The sequence below is a fragment of the Manis pentadactyla genome, chromosome 2 (genome assembly GCF_030020395.1).
Source record: "Manis pentadactyla isolate mManPen7 chromosome 2, mManPen7.hap1, whole genome shotgun sequence".
Classification (NCBI taxonomy): domain Eukaryota; kingdom Metazoa; phylum Chordata; class Mammalia; order Pholidota; family Manidae; genus Manis; species Manis pentadactyla.
This window is the reverse complement of record NC_080020.1, coordinates 153,915,850-153,937,983: the sequence shown is the minus strand read 5'-3', so window position 1 is coordinate 153,937,983 and position 22,134 is coordinate 153,915,850. Positions and strand designations below refer to the sequence as shown.

Genomic DNA, 22,134 nt, shown 5'->3' with positions numbered 1-22,134 from the left:
AGCATTTGTTGGACACCTTCTGTGTGCTTTAGAGTCTCACTAGGGGTGAGGAGGATATTCAAAAGGAATAAAAGACAAGGGTTCCCTTTTCAGGCAACCTCAAACTTTGGGAATATCAGTTATGCTTCTGCTGATGATTTAAAAGTTGCTCCTTCCCACCATAACTCCAGGATCCCAGGACTTCAGAACAGCCCCACTCCACCCTCTTCTCTCCTTAATTCACACTATCACCTGATGTGTGTGAAGGTCTAGTTTTCCCAGTCAGAGACAGTAAATCCGTTTAAGGACAGGGACCCACTGCATTCCTTCCCCCATCAAGGGTTGTATCCTGGGGTCCTGGTTTTATCTCAGCTCCCGGCTGCAGGAGTCCTATCAGCAGGACTCCTCCCCTGCCCTCTGTAGGCCTCTCTTGGCACTGAGCAGTGGTAGGCTTAGCCCAGCTCTTTGGTCACCAATGGAATCAATCTCTTAGCATGGTGCTGAAATAATCCAGGGGGTCCAGACATCCTACATCACCTAACAAAACATAAGGCATAGAGAAATCCCTCAAAAATCTTGTAAAATTTAAATTGAATTACTAGGAAAATGAGCTAGTATAGATTTCTGATTATATTTGAATAAACTTGCCCAGGTTTTAGGGTGAGATCCACTCCACATTGGTTATCTCAAGTCAAGCACAGTGCTGAGCCCTAGAGATACAATGATAAAAAGAGGAGGCTGCTTTCAAGAAGTGTATGTTCTAGAACAGCCTATTTGGAAGTATCTACCTCGTGCCAGGGATGTACCAGGGAGAGTGGTTACAAAAACAGAAGAACATAATTCTGTCTTCAAGACAGCCCCAGTTTGATAAGGGAGACAAAATGCAGATAGTGAAAGCCTAACATTCGTGAGCTGTAAGAGTTCATAACCCCGTCGGGCCTGTCCAGTGGGTGACGGCCAATCCCGGTGTGGGCAGGTTACAGCCAAGCCAGCGTGTGCTGCTAGTTGTGAGAATGGCCTTGGGGATGTAGCTCACTAACCATAATCACCTGCATATCAGAATTACAGCCTGGGTGGTTTCCAGCCCAGGAAGAGATGAGTCTGTAAGCCCTTTGAGTGAGGGAAACGAAAACAGCCAATACATAATAGATAGGGTTTGTTTATGTAGACCTTGCATCATGATAATTTGTAAGGATACACAGGACGGTGTTCAGTGTGGAAAGAGTATGGGGGGCTTTGGAGGCAGGCAGACCCTAGCTTGAATCTTGACTTCACTACTTATTAGCTGTGTGGCCTTGGGCAAGTTCCTTAGCTTCTCTGAATCACACTTTGCTTGTTTGTGAAATGTGGATGGTGTTCCCTGCTTACGTGGTTCTTGTGGGAGTAAATGGGGTCATATGTTTAAGCGCCAGGCACAGTGGGGGGTGCATAGTAGGTACGTAGCAAATTTTAGTTTTCCCCTCTGTCTCCATCTTTACATATTGGCAGGAAGCAGCCATTATAAAATTCATCTAAAATAAAAGACACTCTTAGAAATAGTAGAATGTCATGAACCATATGAATGAGAGTGGCCCGGAATGGGTATCTGGATAGTAGCCAAAGACTCTCCAGCACTTTGAAGGGAAAAAAGAGCTCTGACTTCTTTTGGAAGCATTTCCTTAGGGCAGAAATAGGAATATCAGAGTATTAGAATATTCCTGAAAATCACTGAACTTTTTTTTTTCTCCAAGAATATTTTGGATAAAAATAATTGATTTATATGCCTCTCTCTCCTGTAAGACTGAAATGTCACAAACTTTTGTTGCAAAAGAATCACTGGGATGCTTTTAAGAGTATAATTTCCTACCATATAATTTCACTTATGTTGAATCTTAAAACAAAACAAAACAAAATGAGGAAAACAGCAGTAGACTCATAGACACTGAGAAGTGACTGGTGGTTGCCACGGGGGAGGGGTTGGGGCTGGTGGATGGGGTGGGTGAGGGGGATCAACAGGCACAGAAATTCTCAAACATTGTATAAGTTGGTCACGGGGATGGAAGTGCAGCGCGGAGAACATAGTCAGTGGTCCTGAAACATCTTCCCATGTTGACAGATAGTAACTGGTCTAGTGGGGGTAAATCACTGTGTTGTAGACTTGAAACCAATATAATATTGTATATCAGCTCTACTTCAATAAAAAGGATATAACAATAACAAAAAAGAGTATAATTTTCTGGACTGATTGAGCCTGGGGTGTGGCCTAGAAATCTGCATTTTGATGAGCAGCTTAGGGGGTTCTGACTTGGGTTCTGAGGCCTGCACTCGGGAAAGCCCACACCGAAGGGAAAGTCTCTTAAAGCTGAGACTGTTTCCTGTCCACTCTGTACATCCAGTGCTCAGATACAGTAGGTATTGATTGAGTTTTGTTGAATACGTGAATGAATGATGATTCTTCAACAAGATGTCCTTCCTGTGAAGAAGAGGATATTTTTAATAATTGGTGTCCTGGTTTCTAGGTCAGTCTCATGTGAGTCTGAAGAAAATCATTAGACACCTAAGACTTGCTTATTCTTGAATGACTTGGCAGAGCTGGGGACAGACCCCACTGTGGGAGTGAGACCCAGGCTCCACGTGACCCATTTTCACAAAAACGGGCTTTTGAGGAGAGGAAGCTGAGCAGATCCTAGTGCAGGATCACTCCCCCAAAACAACAGGCCTAGCTGTACTGTTTTCCTGTTGAGACAGAGTTGGCTGATAGAAATCAGAGAGCAACTCTGACTATCTTGTAGTCTTTTTTGTGCACTATAGGTCCCTTAGAACTGAAAGAAGCTCAGGTCTCTCTGGGATGGAAAATCTGAAAAACAAAAATTTTAATAAATTTTCTCTAAAGGAGACTCAGTGAGGCGCCCCCTGAACTTACCATTTCATTAAAATGCCTACCCTTTGAGTTGCTGTTGTTTAAATGGTATTACCTATTCTAAATAACATATACGTATTCAACTAAGCTTTATTCACGGGCATTTTTGGCATTTCTTCTTTAGATGTTGCTTCTCTCTCCCTGTGCCCGTGTCTCTCTCTGCTGTTCGCCCAGTAGCACCTGGAGCCTGGGGCCATGCTTCTTGCTGAGTGTAGTGGAACCCTTGCTCCTCTTTGCCATGGGGGGATCAGAGGTGGCTTATATTCAGGTTTTCTATGTGAATATGGGACAATTAGACTGCATTACTTTACAGTCTTCCACTTAGGCCCCAGGTGATAGTATATACCTGCTTATTAAAAGTTGCCCATACTTGGTATTTGAAATTGCTTTTAAGACATGGTCCTTGTGAAACATATATATTCATTGCCCCAAGAAAGCATAAACATTTAGCCAGATGACAGTATGACTCTATTTGCTTTAAATTAATTAGCAGTGAAACTCTAATTGCTTTAATTAATTAATTTCCACAGGGTAGACTGAATGCAGTTTCACATGTGCCTTGGTGGTTAGGGCCGTGGGGCTGGCTCAAGCCAGCAGGTGTTCAGTGACCTCTCAACAAGTCATCTTACTATATAATTTAACACAAGTAACTGGGGACTTTTTCACTAACAAAAACTACTGATATCACCACTTTTGATCTCTTTATGGATGTGATAGGCCCCCTTTCACCAGATCCATATTGGAACTTTAGGACTCTGGAAATTTTAACCACCTTACAGTGAATTATTTTTTAAATGTTGTAATTCTTCCTTAAAATAGAAGCTTGGGCTGCTTTTTTCTGAAAATACTGCCTTTTTATAGTTACAGCCACCTCTTTCCATCCTTACAACTGATAGGAATTTAAGGCTCAGGCAGACAGCAGGGTCTCCATCCCACTGAGCCAGGAGTCCTGGGCGATGCGGAGAAGTTCACAAACAGAAGGGCCACAAGGAGGACCTCAGGGATGGTCTGGGCTTCAGGCTTGCTGAGGGTGGTTCTGAATTTCTGCATTGGCTTCTGCCTGAGCTGCATTTAATTGTCCTTCCTGACCTGTGCCACACCTAGATGCTTTTCTGCCTGTCCCCTCCTGCTTGGAATGCTAGCGGTGGCATGAGGATCTAAAAGGAAATGAGTTAGTGCTTTAGGGCACATCACTATTAGTGTGTGGAATACCTGGGGCACGGCCACCTGCTCAAATGATAAGAGTCTGTTATGTGCCATTCGGAAGAGTTTCTTGCAGTATTGAAGGCTGTCAGTTAGGAGGCAGAGCAATCCCTGAGGAAAGAAGGTAGTAGGTGTTTGCCATTGTTTCTTTGTAATAAAGAAAAAAAACAAGGAAGGATAGGACTTCTTACTGAAAGCAGTGGATCCTATGCTTAGTGCTGTGGAGGATACAGAGAAAGATTTGTCTCTATGCTCAAGATATTTGCAGTCTCATGAGCAAAGCCAGCCCATGCAAACATGATCCTTCTGACCGCATGCTGATGCCACAGGAGAGCTGCCCACCAGAGTCCTCCACAGTAGAACAGCCATGGACACATGGCTGAGTGGTGAGCTGTGCTGTAAGCAGCTGCCTATGAAAAATAAAGCAACATGTTTGTGCAGGCTTGATTAACTTAGGCAGGACTCAAGGTCGTGCATATACTAAAGCACCATTCCTGGCTGATGCTTCGTGCCCATCAGAACTGGAGGTTGGAGTGATGGGCAGCCAGGAGCTGCATATCCCACCAGCCTACCTAATGGTGTGGCCTGAAAGAGGGTCCTGGCAACAAAAGGGCTGAGAACGGTGGTTGAGGCTTGTTCATTCCATAGTAACTGAGAAGGTGCAGGAGGCAGATCACAGTGTCCTGGGGTGGCTGGCCACAGCTTGATGGTGGGGTCAGGATGGTGCCTTGAATGAAGAGTGGGCTAGGTGAGTGCAGCAGAGGACTGTGGGTTCCCAGTGGGGGAGCAGTGGGAGGACGGCGCTCTGATGGGGTTCATGGCAGCAGAGTATCAGAGGGTGTCGTGGGGCCTTGTGCCCTGGTCCTAAATGCCCATTCAGGGAGTGAGCCGCTATTCCCTGCTGTGTCTTCAGTGTGGGCCGTGTCCACACCAGGGACAGCCACCAACAAATATTTTCTGATGAATAGATTCATGAATTGGCCTCTGACAACTGGACATTGTCCTGCAGGCAAGACACCGAAGATTTGACAGAGAGGTGGTATCTTGTGGCAGGTACTTGCCAGGTTCTTCCCCTGACATATCAAACGGATCTGACCCAGGTCTCATTTCATTTGTCAAACTAGCCAGTCTGAGAAATCAGAACCAGGTGCTAGTGAAAACCCACAGCTTAACGTGACATCTGTCCCAGCTGGTGTCAGCATTCTGAGAGCCTGCAGGTTGTTACCACGTGGCCCATGGGGGATGTCAGGGGTTGGTGAGGGAGGGGGCCCTTGGGGCTGGAGGATCTTTTAGGTCACCTGGATGTCTCTGTGAGGAACCATATCCTGCTTTTGTGCAGAGCAGGCCTTGGCTGGCTTACACGTCACTGGTCAGGATCCAGAAGGCTTCACTGTGGTGTCATCTCCGCTCTGGTTTAGCCTGGAGACTCTCAAATTTGGGATTTCTAGTGCCTTGTCCTCCATCCTCTTCTGTTTGCAGTGGGGCCATCTGCCTTGGCTGCAGCTGTCTGATGGCCCAGCCAAGTCCCTCAGGAGTGACCCTGGTGGGAGTGGCAGCTCTCTCACTGCCTGAGGAGTCACCTGCAGTGAAACCTCTGCATTCTGTGCCATGCTCTTCATTGCCTGTGGGTTTTCATGTTCACTAGATGGCTTTGATTTTGCTTTTAAAACAAACCTAGTTAAATGGATAGTACTTTTTGAGTTTTTGTTTTCTGATCACCAGTTTAGGAATCTGTGGCTGCCTAACTAACCCAGAGTAGTAATGATAATCTAATTACCACCTGCACAGGGGAGCATGTCCCCAGGTCACTGCTGCTCCTTAAACACCATTCCTGTCCTTGGATTATTGAAACCCAGCTTTTCCTTGGAAATTTTTTCCTTGGATGCTGACATGTGCTACACTGACTCTTAAGATATTATGGAGACTGGGGGTAATGGAAACTTTTCGAGAGAATGTTGCTACTTAACACCTCCATGCTGAAGCAAGCAGCTGGAAGCCACCTTCGCTTTCTAGCCGTCTGAAAGTCCTCTGGACTCAAGGTTTGCATTTGGCAGCAGCTTGTGGTATTTTTGGACTTGCACCATGGAGCTGGGTGCACATCACGTGTCCCTCCTTGGGCTATTAATGGCTCTAAAGCCTTGGTGGCCATCCATCTCTGTCAGGACTTGTCTCTTGCTTCTTTATGACTGCAGCTATTGATACTCTCTTAGGTGATCTGGCCAACTTTGGGTGAGAGAGAATGCTGGTGCCCTTCACTTCTGCCCTACCCTTCTTAACTACATTTTAAAAGTCAAACACTGACTCTGGTCTGCCCCAGTCTGTTCTGGTGGCTGGAGGTCAGTCCTTTGGCCCTGGGTGGACAGATTTCCTGGGGTGGCTCCTTGACCTGATGGTGGCCTCTCTTTCTCTGTGCTTGTGGGATATCAGGCATCTGTGGACAAGCTTGCTAAGAAGGATCATCAGCCACTGAAGGAGAAGCAGCAGAGCCTTCTATAACCATCCATCCCTTTTCCAGGCAGCAAGTCAGGGTCGCCAGGTTGGGTGCAGTTACAGCTTGGGTTTGCTCCCTGCTCTGCCACTCACTGAGGTTTTGACCTTGGACAGCTCACTGTGCCTCAGTTTATACAGCTGTAGAATGGGGATGAGAATAGGATTTGCCTACAGAACTGTGGTGAAGAGAGATGAGAAAATGTTTAGAAAGGCCCAAGCACAATGCCAGATACATAGCAGGCACCCCCAAAGGTTTTTATCACTGGAGAATTTGGGCTTTGCTTACTTTAATGACAACATCATCAGTGTTCTCTGAGCCAGCTCTCTAGGCTGTGAAATAGAGTTTTGTGTTGTTTTTAAATACACTTTTTATTGAAATGGAGTTTTTAAAACTAAAGAATACATACTCCAAATTCTTGTGTGGACAACTAAATAGAAGCACCACCAGAGCACGGACTCCTCTGCAGCCCCCATGATGCCTTGTGGGGGCTGGGCCCATAGAAGCCACTGAAAGCAAGCAGGTGGCAGCTTCCAACTGTAGCTGCTTCTTGGAGTCACCGCTGACTTCGTGTGTGCAGCAGCTCTGGCTGAGAGGTATGGAGAGATAATGGGAGGCTCACATGCAGTTTTAAGAAATAATAGAGATACCCATGGGCTCTCTACCCATAGGAGTATGTCCTCCATAGTGACCTGCAGAATTCATAGGACAGTATCACAACCAGGATACTGATGTGGATCCTGTCAGGATACCACCCCAGGGGCCCTCATGCTGCACATTTATAGGCATATGCATTTCCCTCCTGTTCTCACACCTTCTTCAGCCCCTGGAATCTACTAATCTGTTAGAGTCTGGATCTTAGAGAGAGCAGAGCTTCTCCCAGCCTAGACCTCTTACCCATGGGGTGAACTTTTATTGATTAATTGTGAGAATGATATAAATGTCTATATTAATTAAACAGTATTATTTAAAATAATGTCATGTGGTCAGACCTAACCCTTAATGGAGACAACAGAGGTCCAGAGAGAGAAGCCAAAGAATCATTATTAACATTAGGGGGAAGTAAAGACTTGTGAAGATGGTTTCAAAGAAGCAGGAAATCTCAGATAAATCAAGAAAATTTAGGGGTTGTTACTTTCATATACTATTGAATTTCCCTTTCTCACCCTGGCTTTTATAGGTGCCTTTGAATATTTTTATTCTTTATCTTATTTATCAATAATTCATCTTAAAATATTTTGGTTTCTACAGATATTTACTTTACAAGGATTTATTGCATCCTACAGTCTGTATTTATTATTTCTTGAGGTGACAGCCCTTCCTTAGAGATTTCAGTCCTGATCTCAGAAAGCAATTAGTACGGAAAGTGGAATTTGGCTTTCAGAAATATTCTAGGAACTTGGCTGGGGTGTGCTAGGCTTGCTGTGACTACCAGAGAGTTCTCAGCTCTGCCACAGCTGCCTGCTCACGCCTTTCTCTTCCTGTTGCCATTCCCAGGAGCCGGGGTCAGAGAGGACGTGTTTCTCATTTGGAGGGAGATGGAGGAAGCCTACAGCACACTGGCCCAGATCCAGAGACTGGTGGCTGAGTCTTCCAAGTCTGGCATGCCCACAACAGACCACGGTGGGTGCTATTTATGGTCACCACTGTGAAAGTCTTATTAGTTGGTGACTGGGGGCTGTGTCTGTGTTCCTTACCAAGGAGAGCTCCTTAGCCTGGCTGTGAGGAGCTCCTGAGGAGAGCCTCCAGAGCTGTGCATGTGTGCACGCATGTGTGTGTGTAGATTGTCAAAGAAAAACCAGAGCTAAGCAATAAGTGATAAATATAGATTCTATGCAGAAATTGTTGCAGTGGAGGAAAAGAGACATCATATAGAATTGGGCTCAGTTATGAATATGACATGGATAAGTGGAGATTTATATAAAGGTGGATGGAAAATTACTAAGAGGAAATACCAAGGGTGAAGGGGGATTCTGGCTAAAGCTACATGGTGGGATCCTTGCTGATCAGTTATTGTGGGGTGGTGGGGAGTGAGGAGTTTGGTTAGATATGGAGGGTGGGGGATTCTGGCTAAACTGACTTACCAGGAACTAAAATTGGGCAATGCAAAGAACATGAGAGTCCAAAGCTTGAGCCCTAGTTGAGAAGAGGATTCAGAGGAGCCTGAACTTGAAGCAAGAAAGACCTGGTTGTAAATCCCAACTCCATCACTAGATGAACCTGAATGAGTCTCTTTAAGCATTAGTTTGGTCCTCTGCTAAATAATTTTAATATGGAGGGATTATTGTAAAAATAAGTAAATAATGCATGCTTTGCACCAAGCAGGTTCTTGATTAGCTCACTCTTCCCACCTCTCAGAGTTAGGGGACTTAGTATACTGATGCTCTTCCTGGATTCTTTAGTTAGTAAAGGATTTTCCTCTAGGGCACTGCTGGTATAACAGTACTCAACACAGAACATACCCTGCATGCCAGGCACTGTTCTAGGCTCTTCACAAATATTAACTCATTTAACCCTCACCACAATCTTAGAAGACAGATGCTACAATTATCTTTACTTAGGATTAAGCAACTTGCCCAAGGCTGCACAGCTAGGAAGCCAAGTTTCCTCAGTAAAAATACTGATGTCTGCCTTCCACCTGAGATGTTCTGATTTAATCCATAAGGGATATAATATGGACGCTGGGGTTTGTGAAAGCTTCCCAGGTGATCCTGATGTGCAGCCAAGCTTGGGAGCCTCTGCCAGGCTGTACTGTCTCCTGGTCCCCTGCCTGTTACAGAGGTGTCAGTGTGGGAGGAGCAGGGAGGCCAAGGTGGCTGAGGGCAGGGATGCCGCCGAAGAGGAGGAAGGGAGAAGGGGACACATGGGGAGGAAGGAAGGCCTGGGCAAGCTTGCCCTGTGCAACTTGGTAAATTCTGGTGAGAGTGAGTCCACTGTGACTGGCTGTCCTGACGTGGGCCTCAGGCAGCAGTGGCTGCAGTTGCTTTGCCAGGACTAGATCCCTGTGTCCAGGGAGGGGCCTAATCAGTCCTGTCTGGAGGGGCTGCCCACTTGCAATGACACTCCTCTTAGCTTAGCATCAAGGACCCAAAGAGTCTTCTGTCATCCTGAGAATGAAAATGCTGTAGGGGGATCCAGGCTAACGTAAACACTGATGCCAGGCAGAGAGAATGGCAGTCCCGCTGCTGAGGTGTTTGTTGGGAGGAGCACTGCAGGCTGGATTGTGTCCCCCCAACCCACCCAAATACATACGTTGAAGTCCGAACCCCCACTGTGACTCTACTTGGAGACAGGGCCTTAAATAAGACAGGAAGTAATGAAGGTTAAATGAGAATCCAAGGGTGGGGTCCTAATCTGGTAGGACTGGTGTCCCTTATGAGAGGAAGAGACTCCAGAGACCTCTCTCTTTCTGTGTGTATGTGAGGATACAGCAAGACAGTGGAAAGGAAAAGGTGTCTCACCAGAAACCAACCCTTTGGGCACCTTGATCTTGGACTGCTGGCCTCCGCAATGTGAGAAAGAAAATTTCTGATCTCTAGGCCACCCAGTCTGTAGCATCTTGTTATGGTGGCTGAAGCAGAGTAATACAGGGAGTATTTAAGCTTGGGGTGGTTAGTCTGGAGGGTTAACAGAAGGTTTTTAGGTATTATTCCTAAGGGAAACAGTAGAGTTATTAGTCTCTATAATTGATGGAGAGATATATGGGGCACAGTAATACACACACACACCAAAAACTAAAAACCAAAATAACTCCCAAGCATAAATTTTCAAATGATGCTTCAGACTTACCAGTTGTACTTAAAGAGGAAAATCTGGTCAGGAATTTTCCACTGCTGGACATCTACCCAAGCTTTCATAAATTTGCTTTGGCCCCAGGAGCCACATGTACAGTGACCTGTTCCTGTTGCCCCCTACAGCCCAGTGTTATTGGGCTGTGTCAGCCCAAGACCCTACTCTGCTGCATGTGAAGGCAGCAGCTACTCCCCAGGTTTGGCCACCCATGACCTGCAGACTGCAGGAGATACGAGAAGGTCAGGATGGAGGAATTCAGGTGGGCTGCCCTCGTATGTGGAACCTTCATGTGAATTAGACAAAAATCTTCCTTCCTGGGCACAACAGCCCCTGTGCCCTCAGACTGGGTGCACTTGTTCCGAGACCACGTGGCACCTGTAACCAGAGGGCTAGGAAGGCAGTTCCTGAAAGGGATAACTCATGAGCCTGACACCTGGGATAAGATGTTGAGGCCAGACACTCTGGCTGCTGGTAATTTTGATCTCTTTTAATTACCAAGAGCAGGGCATGAGAATTCACTGGGGAAAAAAACCTGACAAAAATATGTGAAACAATGGTTTTCAAAGACACTGGCTACTGAAGGGATTAAAGATGGCAGCGTCAGAGGTGAGGGAGAGACCTTCTCCTAAAACCACACATAATATGAAAATATAAATTAATACAACTAATCCTGAAACAGCAACAGGAAAGAAGGATGCTCCAGACTACATACACCTGGAGGAACAAACAGAACAGGGGAACATACCAAAGCCATGACCTGGTATGACCCGGTGGGACCAAGCCCTTCACCCACCCCAGCTCACTGGCAGGAGGAAGAGAAACAGAGCTGGGAGGGAGTGGAGGCCTGGGACTGCTGAACACCCAGCTCTGAAGATCTGCTCTGGGAGCAAGAACCTACATTGCATGGTGCTCTGGTGATTAATGGGGTTGGAATGCTAAGACAGGCAGAATACCTGGAGGGACAGAGATTCCAGCTATTTGTGGAAAACAGGGATTCATATCTGGCTGATCTGGGACAAAAGAAAGGCGGGCAATCTGAGAGACTTTCTAAAACCGACAAGGCTTCTAAAGGGGCAAAAGTTGCAGAGAGTTTACTGCTCAGGAGAAAGGACAGGTAGACAAAATTGTCCGGGTGCACTCTGCCCAGCAGGTTGGGAACTTAAATGATCTTCAGGCGCTCCAATCCCTGGCTGGCTATGCAGCTCCAAGGCCCCCCAGTGTGATATGCAGCCTGCTGTGCCTTCCTCCTGGCTAGCCCAAACCTGGTTCCTAAACTGACGGCCCCTGCCCTGGTGTCAGGGCACCAAAAGAAGAAAAGAGAAACAGTATTAGAAAATGTCTTTGAGAAAGTAATTGCTGAAAACTTCCCCAATTTGGGGAGGAAGATAGTCTCTCAGGCCATGGAGGTGCACAGATCTCCCAACACAAGGGACCCAAGGAGGACAACACCAAGACATATAATAATTAAATGGCAAACATCAAGGATAAGGACAGACTATTAGAAGCAGTGAGAGAGAGAAATAAGATCACATACAAAGGAAAACCCATCAGGCTATCATCAGACTTCTCAGCAGAAACTTTACAGGCCAGAAGGGAGTGGCAGGATATATTCAATGCAAGGAAGCAGAAGGGCCTCAAATCAAGAATACTTTGTCTGGCAAGGTTATCATTTAAATTTGAAGGAAGGATTAAACAATTTCCAGATAAACAAAAGCTGAGAGAATTTACCTCCCACAAACCATCTCTACAGTGTATTTTGGAGGGACTGCTATAGATGGAAGTGTTCCTAAGGTTAAATAGCTGTCACCAGAGGTAATAAAAAGGGATAGACAAAGAGTACAGAATATACCTAATATATAAAGAATGGAGGAGGAAGAAAAAGAGGGGAAAAAAACCTTTAGATTGTGTTTGTGAGAGCATACTAAGTGAGTTAAGTTAGACTCTTAGATAGTAAGGAAGTTACCCCTGAGACTTTGGTAACCACGAATCTAAAGCCTCCAATGTCAATAAATACATACCTATCGATAATGACCCTAAATGTAAATGGTCTGAATGCACCAATCAAAAGACATAGGGTCACTGAATGGATAAAAAAACAAGACCCATCTATATGTTGCCTACAAGAGACTCACTTCAAACCCAAAGACATACACAGACTTAAAGTAAAGGGATGGAAAAATATATTTCATGCAAAAAATAAGGAGAAAAAAGCAGGAGTTGCAGTACTGGTATCAGACAAAATAGACTTCAAAACAAAGAAAGTCACAAGAGACAAAGAAGGACATTACATAATGATAAAAGGGTCAGTCCAACAAGAGGATATAACTATTATAAATATCTATGCACCCAACACAGGAGCACCAGTGTATGTGAAACAAATACTAACAGAATTGAATGGGGAAATAGAATGCAATGCATTCATTTTAGGAGATGTCAACACACCACTCACTCTAAAGGACAGATCAACCAGACAGAAAATAAGTAAGGACACAGAGGCACAGAACAGTGTATTTGAACAGATGAACCTAATGGACATCTACAGAACACTCCATCCAAAAGCAGCAGGATACACATTCTTCTCAAGTGCACATGGAACATTTTCAAGAATAGATCATACTAGGCCATAAAAAGAGCCTCAGTAAATTCAGAAATATTGAAATTGTACCAACCAGCTTCTCAGACCAGAAAGGTATGAAACTGGAAATAAATTACACAAAGAAAATGAAAAAGCCCACAAACACATGGAGGCTTAGCAACATGCTCCTATGTAACCAATGAATCAATGACCAAATAAAAACAGAGATCAAGCAATATATGGAGACAAATGACAACAATAATTCAACACCGTAAAATCTGTGGGATGCAGCAAAGGCTGTGCTAAGAAGGAAGTATATTGCAATACAGGCCTATCTCAGGAGAGAAGAACAATCCCATATAAACAGTCTAAACTCACAATTAACAAAAATAGAAAAAGAAGAACAAATGAGGCACAAACTCAGTAGAAGGAGGGGCATAATAAAGATTGGAGCAGAAATAGATAAAATTGAGAAGAATAAAAGAACAGAAAGAATCAATGAAAGCAGGAGCTGGTTCTTTGAGAAAATAAACAAAATAGATAAACCCCTAGACATACTTATCAAGAAAAAGAGTGTCTACACACATAAACAGAATCAGAAATGAGAAAGAAATCACTACAGACACCACAGAAATACAAAGAATTATTAGAGAATATTATGAAAAATTATATGCCAACAAACTGAATAACCTAGAAGAAATGGACAACTTGCTAGAAAAATACAACCTTCCAAGGCTGACCTAGAAATATAGAGAAAATCCATACCGACCAGTTACTAGCAACGAAACTGAATTGGTAATAAAAAACTACCTAAGAACAAAACCCCTGGAGCAGATGGACTCACTGCTGAATTTTATCAAACATTTAATGAAGACCTATTACCCATCCTCCTTAAAATTTTCCAAAAAGTAGAAGAGGAGGGAATACTTCCAAACTCATTCTATGTGGCCAGCATCACTCTAATACCAAAACTAGGCAAAAATACCACAAAAAAAGAAAATTACAGACCAATATCCCTAATGAACATAGATGCAAAAATACTCAACAAAATATTAGCAAACTGTATTCAAAAATACATCAAAAATATCATCCATCATGATCAAGAGTAGGATTTATTCCAGGGATGCAAGGATGGTACAACATTTGAAAATCCATCAACATCATCCATCTTATCAACAAAAAGAAGGACAAAAACCACATGATCATCTCCATAGATCCCGAAAAAGCATTCAACAAAATTCAACATCCATTCATGATAAAAACTCTCAACAAAATGTGTATAGAGGGCAAGTACCTCAATATAATAAAGGCCATATATGACAAACCCACAGCTAATATCATATTTAACAGTGAGAAGCTGAAAGCTTTTCCTTTTAGATTGGAAACAAGACAAGGATGCCCACTCTCTCCACTTTTATTCAACATAGTTCTGGAGTGGCAATCAGACAACACAAAGAAATAAAAGGCATCCAGATTGGTAAAGAAAAAGTTAAACTATGACTGTTTGCAGATGACATGATATTGTATATAAAATACCCTAAAGAATCCACTCCAAAACTACTAGATCTAATATCTGAATTCAGCAAAGTTATAGGATACAAAATTAATACACAGAAATCTGTGGCATTCCTATAAACCAATGATGAACTAGCAGAAAGAGAAATCAGGAAAACTACAATTGCATCAAAAAGAATAAAATACCTAGGAATAAACCTAACCAAGGAAGTGAAAGACCTATACACTGAAAACTACAAGACACTCATGAGAGAAATTAAAGAAAATACCAATAAATGGAAACACATCCTGTTCTAATGGGTAAGAAGAATTAATATTGTCCAAATTAATCTACAGATTCAATGCAGTCCCTATCAAAATACCAATAGCATTCTTCAATGTACTAGAGCAAATAGTTCTAAAATTCTTATGGAACCACAGAAGACCCCAAATAGCCATAGCAATCCTGAGAAGGAAGAAGAAAGCTGGGGGGATTGTGCTCCCCACCTCAAGCTCTACTACAAAGCAATGGCAATCAAGACAATTTGGGCACAAGAACAGACCCATAGACCAATGGAACAGAGTAGAGAGCTCAGATATAAACCCAAGCAATATATGGTCAATTAATATATGACAAAGGAGCCATAGACATACAATGGGGAAATGGGGAAATGACAGCCTCTTTAACAACTAGTGTTCGCAAAACTAGACAGCTACATGCAAGAGAATGAAACTGGATTATTGTTTATCCCCATACAAAAAGTAAACTCGAAATGGATCAAAGACCTGAATGTAAGTCATGAAATCATAAAACTCTTAGAAGATAACATAGGCAAAAATCTCCTGAATATAAACATGAGCAACTTTTTTCTGAATGCATCTCCTCAAGCAAGGGAAACAAAAGCAAAAATGAACACATGGGACCACATCAAACTAAAAAGCTTCTGTACAGCAAAGGACACCATCAGTAGAACAAAAAGGCATCCTACAGTATGGGGGAATATGTTTGTAAATGACATATTCAACAAGGGGTTAAACTTACCTCAACACCCAAAAAGCAAATAACCCGATTAAAAAATGGGTGGAGGATATGAACAGACAGTTCTCCAAAGGAGAAATTCAGATGGTCAGCAGGCACATGAAATGATGCTCCATATCACTAATTATCAGGGAAATGCAAATTAAAACCACAATGAGATATCACCTCACACCAGTTAGGATGTCCAGTATTGAAAAGACTAAGAACAACAAATGCTGGCAAGGATGTGAAGAAAGGGGAATCCTCTTACATTGCTGGTGGGAATATAAGCTAGTTCAACCATTGTGGAAAGCAATATGGAGGTTCCTCAAAAAACGAAAAGTAGAAATACCATTTGACCCAGAATCCCACTCCTAGGAATTTACCCAAAGAATATAATTTCTCAGATTCAAAAAAGACATATGCACCTCTATGTTTATTGCAGTACTATTTACAATAGCTAAGATATGGAAGCAACCTAAGTGTCCATCAGTAGATGAATGGATAAAGAAGAGGTGGTCCATATACACAAGAGAATACTATTCAGCCATAAGAAAGAAACAAATCCTACAATTTGCAACAACAACGTGGATGGAGTTAGAGGATATTATGCTCAGTGAAATAAGTCAGGCAGAGAAAGACAAGTACCAAATGATTTCACTCATTTGTGGAGTATAACAATGAAGCAAAACTGAAAGAACAAAACAGCAACAGACTCACAGACTCCAAGAAGGGACTAGTGATTACCAAAGGGAGGGATGGGGGAGGGCAGGTGGAGAGGGAGAGAGAAGTGGATTCAGGGGTAATCTGATTGGCACACATGGTGTGGGGGGATCATGGGGAAGATGGTGTAGCACAGAGAAGGCAAATAGTGACTCTGTGGCATATTACTACACTAATGGGCAGTGACTGCAATGGGGGCATGGGGGGCACGATAACATGGGTGAATGTAGTAACCACATTGTTTTTTCATGTGAAACCTTCATAAGAGTGTATATCAATAATACCTTAATAAAAAAAATTAATAAATATGATAAAAAAGACACTGGGTACCAAGCAATGAAGGCCAATGATCCCTGAGATACATAGAAAGTCCAAGGTGAGCTTTATGATTGTCGCAGCTTATTGTTTTGAGAGTTTCCAGGCCATAATATAGGGAGAAGGATCCCAAGTGGAGCACAGCAAACTCAGGAGTTTGGGAGGCAGAGCTTAGAGTCCAGGAAGTCCAAGATATCTATATTTCAGAGGACAAAGTACCAGAGAGGAGAGAGGTTCACAAAGAGAGTGAGCTCTTGAAATCTGCAGAGAGTACCTTTTGAGACTTTCAGCTCAGTGCTGATCAGCTGATTCATGTGAGGACATTACCCGAGGCTGGGAAAGATCTGTTGGAAAGAATTAGAAGGAAGGGGCTTGGAGCTCACACAGGGCCAGAAGCAGTGTCTTTTCTCACCAGCCCAGCTGGAAAAATTGGTAACTCATGGATCCTGTTTAGGTTTCTTGGGAAGGTCTTGCTCAGTAATGGGGAAATGCCTGACCTTACACTGATCCTGGGCACTCCTAAGAAGTCAGCAAAGCAAGACAAGAAGGGAAATAAATCTTTATAGGTAACTTAATTGCATCTCAGAACAGAGAACAATAAGATTTAAAAGAATAACAAAACATCCAGTATTCAAAAAAGAAAAGTTCACGATTGGCATCAAATCCAAGATTACTAGGCATGAAAAAAAGCAGGAAGTGTTCCCCTTAATAATTAATCAATCAAAATTGACTGGGAACTTAGAACAGAAACATTAGAACTGATAGAAATAGACATTAGAACAGTTTTTATAACTGTATTCCCTATTCCATATGTTCAAAAAATTACATAGAGACAGGGAAGACAGAGTGAAAACAAGATACATGTTGAACTTTTAGAGATGGAAACTCTTAGAGAAGAAAATATCTTAGATGAAAACATGCTAAATGGATTCAATGGGTGATTAGACATTTCAGGAAAAAAGATTAGTGAACTTGAAGATACTTGAAGAAATACAGAGGAAATCTTAAAAGCAACCAGAGGAAAAAAAGACATGCTATGTCCAAAGGAACAAAGATAAACATGACAACAGATTTCTTGCTGCAAGTGAAAACACAGTGGAGCAACATTTTGGGTTTTGTTTTTTTTCACTCAGTATCTTAAACTTGTGATCTAGAATTCTGTATTTCATGAAAATATCTTTCAAAATCAAAGGCAGAATTAAGACATTTTCAGATACACAAAAGCTGAAATAATTTATTATCAGCACATCTGCACTGTGGGAAATGTTAGAGGAAATCTTTTAGGCAGAAAAATGATTAGTCTTTATATGGGAAAAATGGAAATATTGATCTATGCAAAAGAATTAAGAATACTGAAATACTATATGGATAATATATATTTTTCTATTTAGATATTTTCAAAAGACAAGTGACTATTTAAACAAAAATAATAGTGTACTGTAGGGTCTATAATTTAAATATAAGTATAATGTATGACAATAATACCATAAAATTCAGAAGGGGAATAGCAGCATTATTCACAAGTTCCAAAGATGAACAACCTAAATGTCCACCAACAGATGACTGGATAAACAAAATGTGGTATATATGTACAATGGACTATTATTCAGCCTTAAAAAGGAAGGAAATTCTGACAAATGCTAAAAACAGATAAACCTTGATGGCATTAAGCTAACTTGAAGCCAGACAAAAAATGACAAATGTTGTGTGATTCCACCTTTATGAGGTACCTATAGTAGTCAAACTCACAGAGACAGAAAGTAGAATAGTAGTTACCAGGGGCTGGGGAAGTGGGGAATGGAGAGTTATTAATAGGTAAGGAAATTCCTTTTATGATCCTGAAAAATTTCTGGGGTTGGATAGTGAAGGTTGCACAACAATGTGAAGGTACTTAATGCCACTTAATTGCACAACTAAAAGTGGTGAAAATGATGTTTTATGTTTTGCCTATTTTACCACAATAACAACAAACCACTGCAGTGCAAAAAAAAAAAAGGGGGGGGTGCTCTTACTGTAAGGTTCTTACATTATGCATGAAGTGGTAGAATATCAGTTGAAGTTAGAGTGTAATAAACCTAAAATAACCACTAAATAAAATAACAAGTTAACAAAGGAGTTAAAATAGATTTTTAAAAGTCATTCTAAAAGCTCTCAGAGAAAACAAGAGAACAAAGGACAGATAGGCCCAATAGAAAACAAACAGCAAGGTGGTAGACATAAATCTAACCATACATACATCAAAACTTATCCACTTGTACATTTTAAAGTGTATGGTTCATTGTATGTCATCTATGCCTTAACACAGCTGTTAATAGTAAAAGCCAAGGACTTGTAGTAAAAGATGACTTGTGGGGTGCTGACCTGTTCAGAGATATTGGTATTGGTGTATCTGAGTATTCTTTGTATGTGTGTTTGCATGTGTGTGCACCAGGTATGACTCTCAAATGAGAAGGTGGCTTTTTTTACAAAACTTTGAAGAATAATCCAAAGCTAGGGAGACTTAACTCTTCTTTAGATACTGCTGCAGCTCAAAACATTCCAGAACTCCTCCTTTGGCATAACCTTCACAGTCATTTTATGATTCACTAGAGGTAATTAGTGTAATTATGTTGCATAGTCATGGCAAGATTGGACTCTGACCACTTGGTTGATTCAAAATACCAAACTCAATGTCAAAAAACAAGGAGGAGGCTAACATTTCATTCAAGCTCTGCAGGCAGTTCTCCAACCAGGACCCCTACAGGAATTTCTAGTATTTTTTTTTAACAAATGGAGAGGGGGCAGTGCTCAATTATTGGCATTGCATTAAATAGCCAGCTAGAGTTCTCTGTAGACATGGGTGGTGGTGAAGTACACAGGATTGGAGTTAGAAAGATATGGAATAACTAGGCAGAAGATCAAGAAGGAAATAGAAAGCTTCAACAACACAATAAGCCAACTAGACCTAACAGATATCTATAGAATACCCCATGCCACAGCAGTAGAATACACATTCTTCTCAAATGCACACAGATTTTTCTCTAGAAGAAACCGTATGTTAGGCCATAAGACAAGTCTTAATAAGTTTATAAGGATTTAAATAATGCAAAATATTTTCTATGACCACAATTGAGGAAATTGAAAATCAATAACAGAAGGAAATTTTGAAAATTGACAAGCATGCGCATTTTAGTAACATACTCCTTAATAGCGTATTAATAAAAGAATAAAAAACTTAAACATTGGGTGAAATAAATCAAAAGGGAAATTAGAAAGTACTTTGAGGTGAATTAAAAGAAAAACCTGAGGCGGAGCCAACATGGCGGCGTGAGTAGGACAGTGGGAATCTCCTCCCAAAAACATATATACTTTTGAAAATACAACAAACACAACTAGCCCTAAAAGAGAGACCAGAAGACGCAGGACAGTGGCCAGACTGCAGCTACACCAGCGAGAACCCAGCGACTGGTGAAAGGGGTAAGATACAAGCCCCGGCCCCGCGGGACGCGAGCGCCCCTCCCCCCAGCTCCCGGCGGGAGAACAATAGGCAGAGCGGGAGGGAGACGGAGCCCAGGACTGCCGAACACCCAGCCCCAGCCATCCGGGCCAGAGCGCAGACACAGTATATGCCCAGGGGGCCCTGGATACTGGGAGAACAGGGGGTAGACCTCAGAGCGGGTGCTGAAGCTGATGCCCCTGTGACAAAGAAAAGCGGGGGCTTTTTTGAAAGTCTTAAAGGGACAGGGACTTAACAGCTTGACGGAAACAACCCAGGTCACAGTACAGCAGCTGGAAATTACAGGGAAAACCGGGTGCACTAACCCCCTGGGCAACAGCTCTGAGACCCCTCACGGAGGCAAACAGTCAAGCAGCCCCCCCATCCATCACCCCACCGGGCGCTGCGAAAGCAGAGAAGCAGCCTGAGACAAACTCCGCCCACAGAAAGGGAAATTTCTCCCTCCCGGCCAGGCAAGACACAAAGACCCACTCTACACGCAATTACCCAACACAAGCCACTAGGGGTCGCAGTTGCCCCAGTAAAGAAAGGCCAGTAGTAAGTGAAAATTTTGGCCCTCCCAGCTGACAGTCAATAGCACCTGTCAACATGAAAAGGCAAAAAAATATGATTCAGACAAGACTAACCCAGACAGCTTCGGCATCTGCTACATCTTCCCCTGAGAAGGAATCTGGGGAGATAGATTTAGCCAGTCTACCTGAAAAAGAATTCAAAACAAAAGTCATAACCATGCTGATGGACTTGCAGAGAAATATGCAAGAACTAAGGAAGGAGAATTCAGAAATAAAACAAGCTCTGGAAGGACTTCAAAACAGAATGGACGAGATGCAAGAGACCATTAATGGACTAGAAAACAGAGAACAGGAACGCAGAGAAGCTGATGCAGAGAGAGATAAAAGGATCTCCAGGAATGAAAGAATTTTAAGAGAGCTGAGTGATCAATATAAAAGAAATAATTTAAGAATCATAGGCATTCCAGAAGAAGTAGAGAGAGAAAAGGGGATAGAAAATGTCTTTGAAGAAATAATTGCTGAAAATTTCCCCAAACTAGGGGAAGAAATGGCCTCTCAGACCACAGAGGTACACAGAACTCCCATGACAAGGGATCCAAGGAGGGCAACACCAAGACACATAATAATTAAAATGGCAAAGATCAAAGACAAGGACAAAGTATTACAAGCAGCCAGAGAGAAAAAAAAGGTTACCTACAAAGGAAAACCCATCAGGCTATCATCAGACTTCTCAACAGAAACCCTACAGGCCAGAAGAGAATGGCATGATATACTTAATGCAATGAAACAGAAGGGCCTCGAACCAAGACTACTGTATCCAGCACGAATATCATTTAAATATGAAGGAGGGATTAAACAATTCCCAGACAAGCAAAAGTTGAGGGAATTTGCCTCCCACAAACCACCTCTACAGGGCATCCTACAGGGACTGCTCTAGATGGGAGCACTCCTAAAAAGAGCACACAACAAAACACCCAACATATGAAGAAGGGAGGAGGAGGAATAAGAAGGGAGAGAAATAAAGAATCATCAGATTGTGTTTATAATAGCTCAACAAGCGAGTTAAGTTAGACAGTAAGACAGTAAAGAAGCTAACCCTAAACCTTTGGTAACCACAAACTTAAAGCCTGCAATGGCAATAAATTCATACCTTTCAATAATCACCCTAAATGTAAATGGACTGAATGCACCAATCAAAAGACACAGAGTAATAGAATGGATAAAAAAGCAAGATCCATCCATATGCTGCTTACAAGAGACTCACCTCAAACCCAAAGACGCGCACAGACTTAAAGTCAAGGGATGGAAAAAGATATTTCAAGCAAACAACAGAGAGAAGAAAGCAGGTGTTGCAATTCTGGTATCAGACAAAACAGACTTCAAAATAAAGAAAGTAAAAAAAGACAAAGAAGGACATTACATAATGATAAAGGGCTCAGTCCATCAAGAGGATATAACCATTATAAATATATATGCACCCAATACAGGAGCACCAACATACCTGAAACAAATATTAACAGAACTAAAGGAGGAAATAGAATGCAATGCATTCATTCTAGGAGACTTCAACACACCACTCACTCCAAAGGACAGATCCACCAGACAGAAAATAAGTAAGGACACAGAGGCACTGAACAACA

General features: G+C 42.4%; 1 protein-coding gene across 2 annotated transcripts in view; it reads left to right on the top strand.

The window, feature by feature from the left end:
• The window catches only part of VWA3B (von Willebrand factor A domain containing 3B), a 212,119-nt gene that overhangs the window by 55,714 nt on the left and 134,271 nt on the right, over positions 1–22,134 (top strand). For both annotated transcript variants that reach the window (XM_036880051.2, XM_057496959.1), the window contains exon 8: positions 8,067–8,192. In XM_036880051.2, coding sequence (XP_036735946.2) covers positions 8,067–8,192 — 126 coding nt within the window. The remainder of the gene's footprint in view (positions 1–8,066; positions 8,193–22,134) is intronic.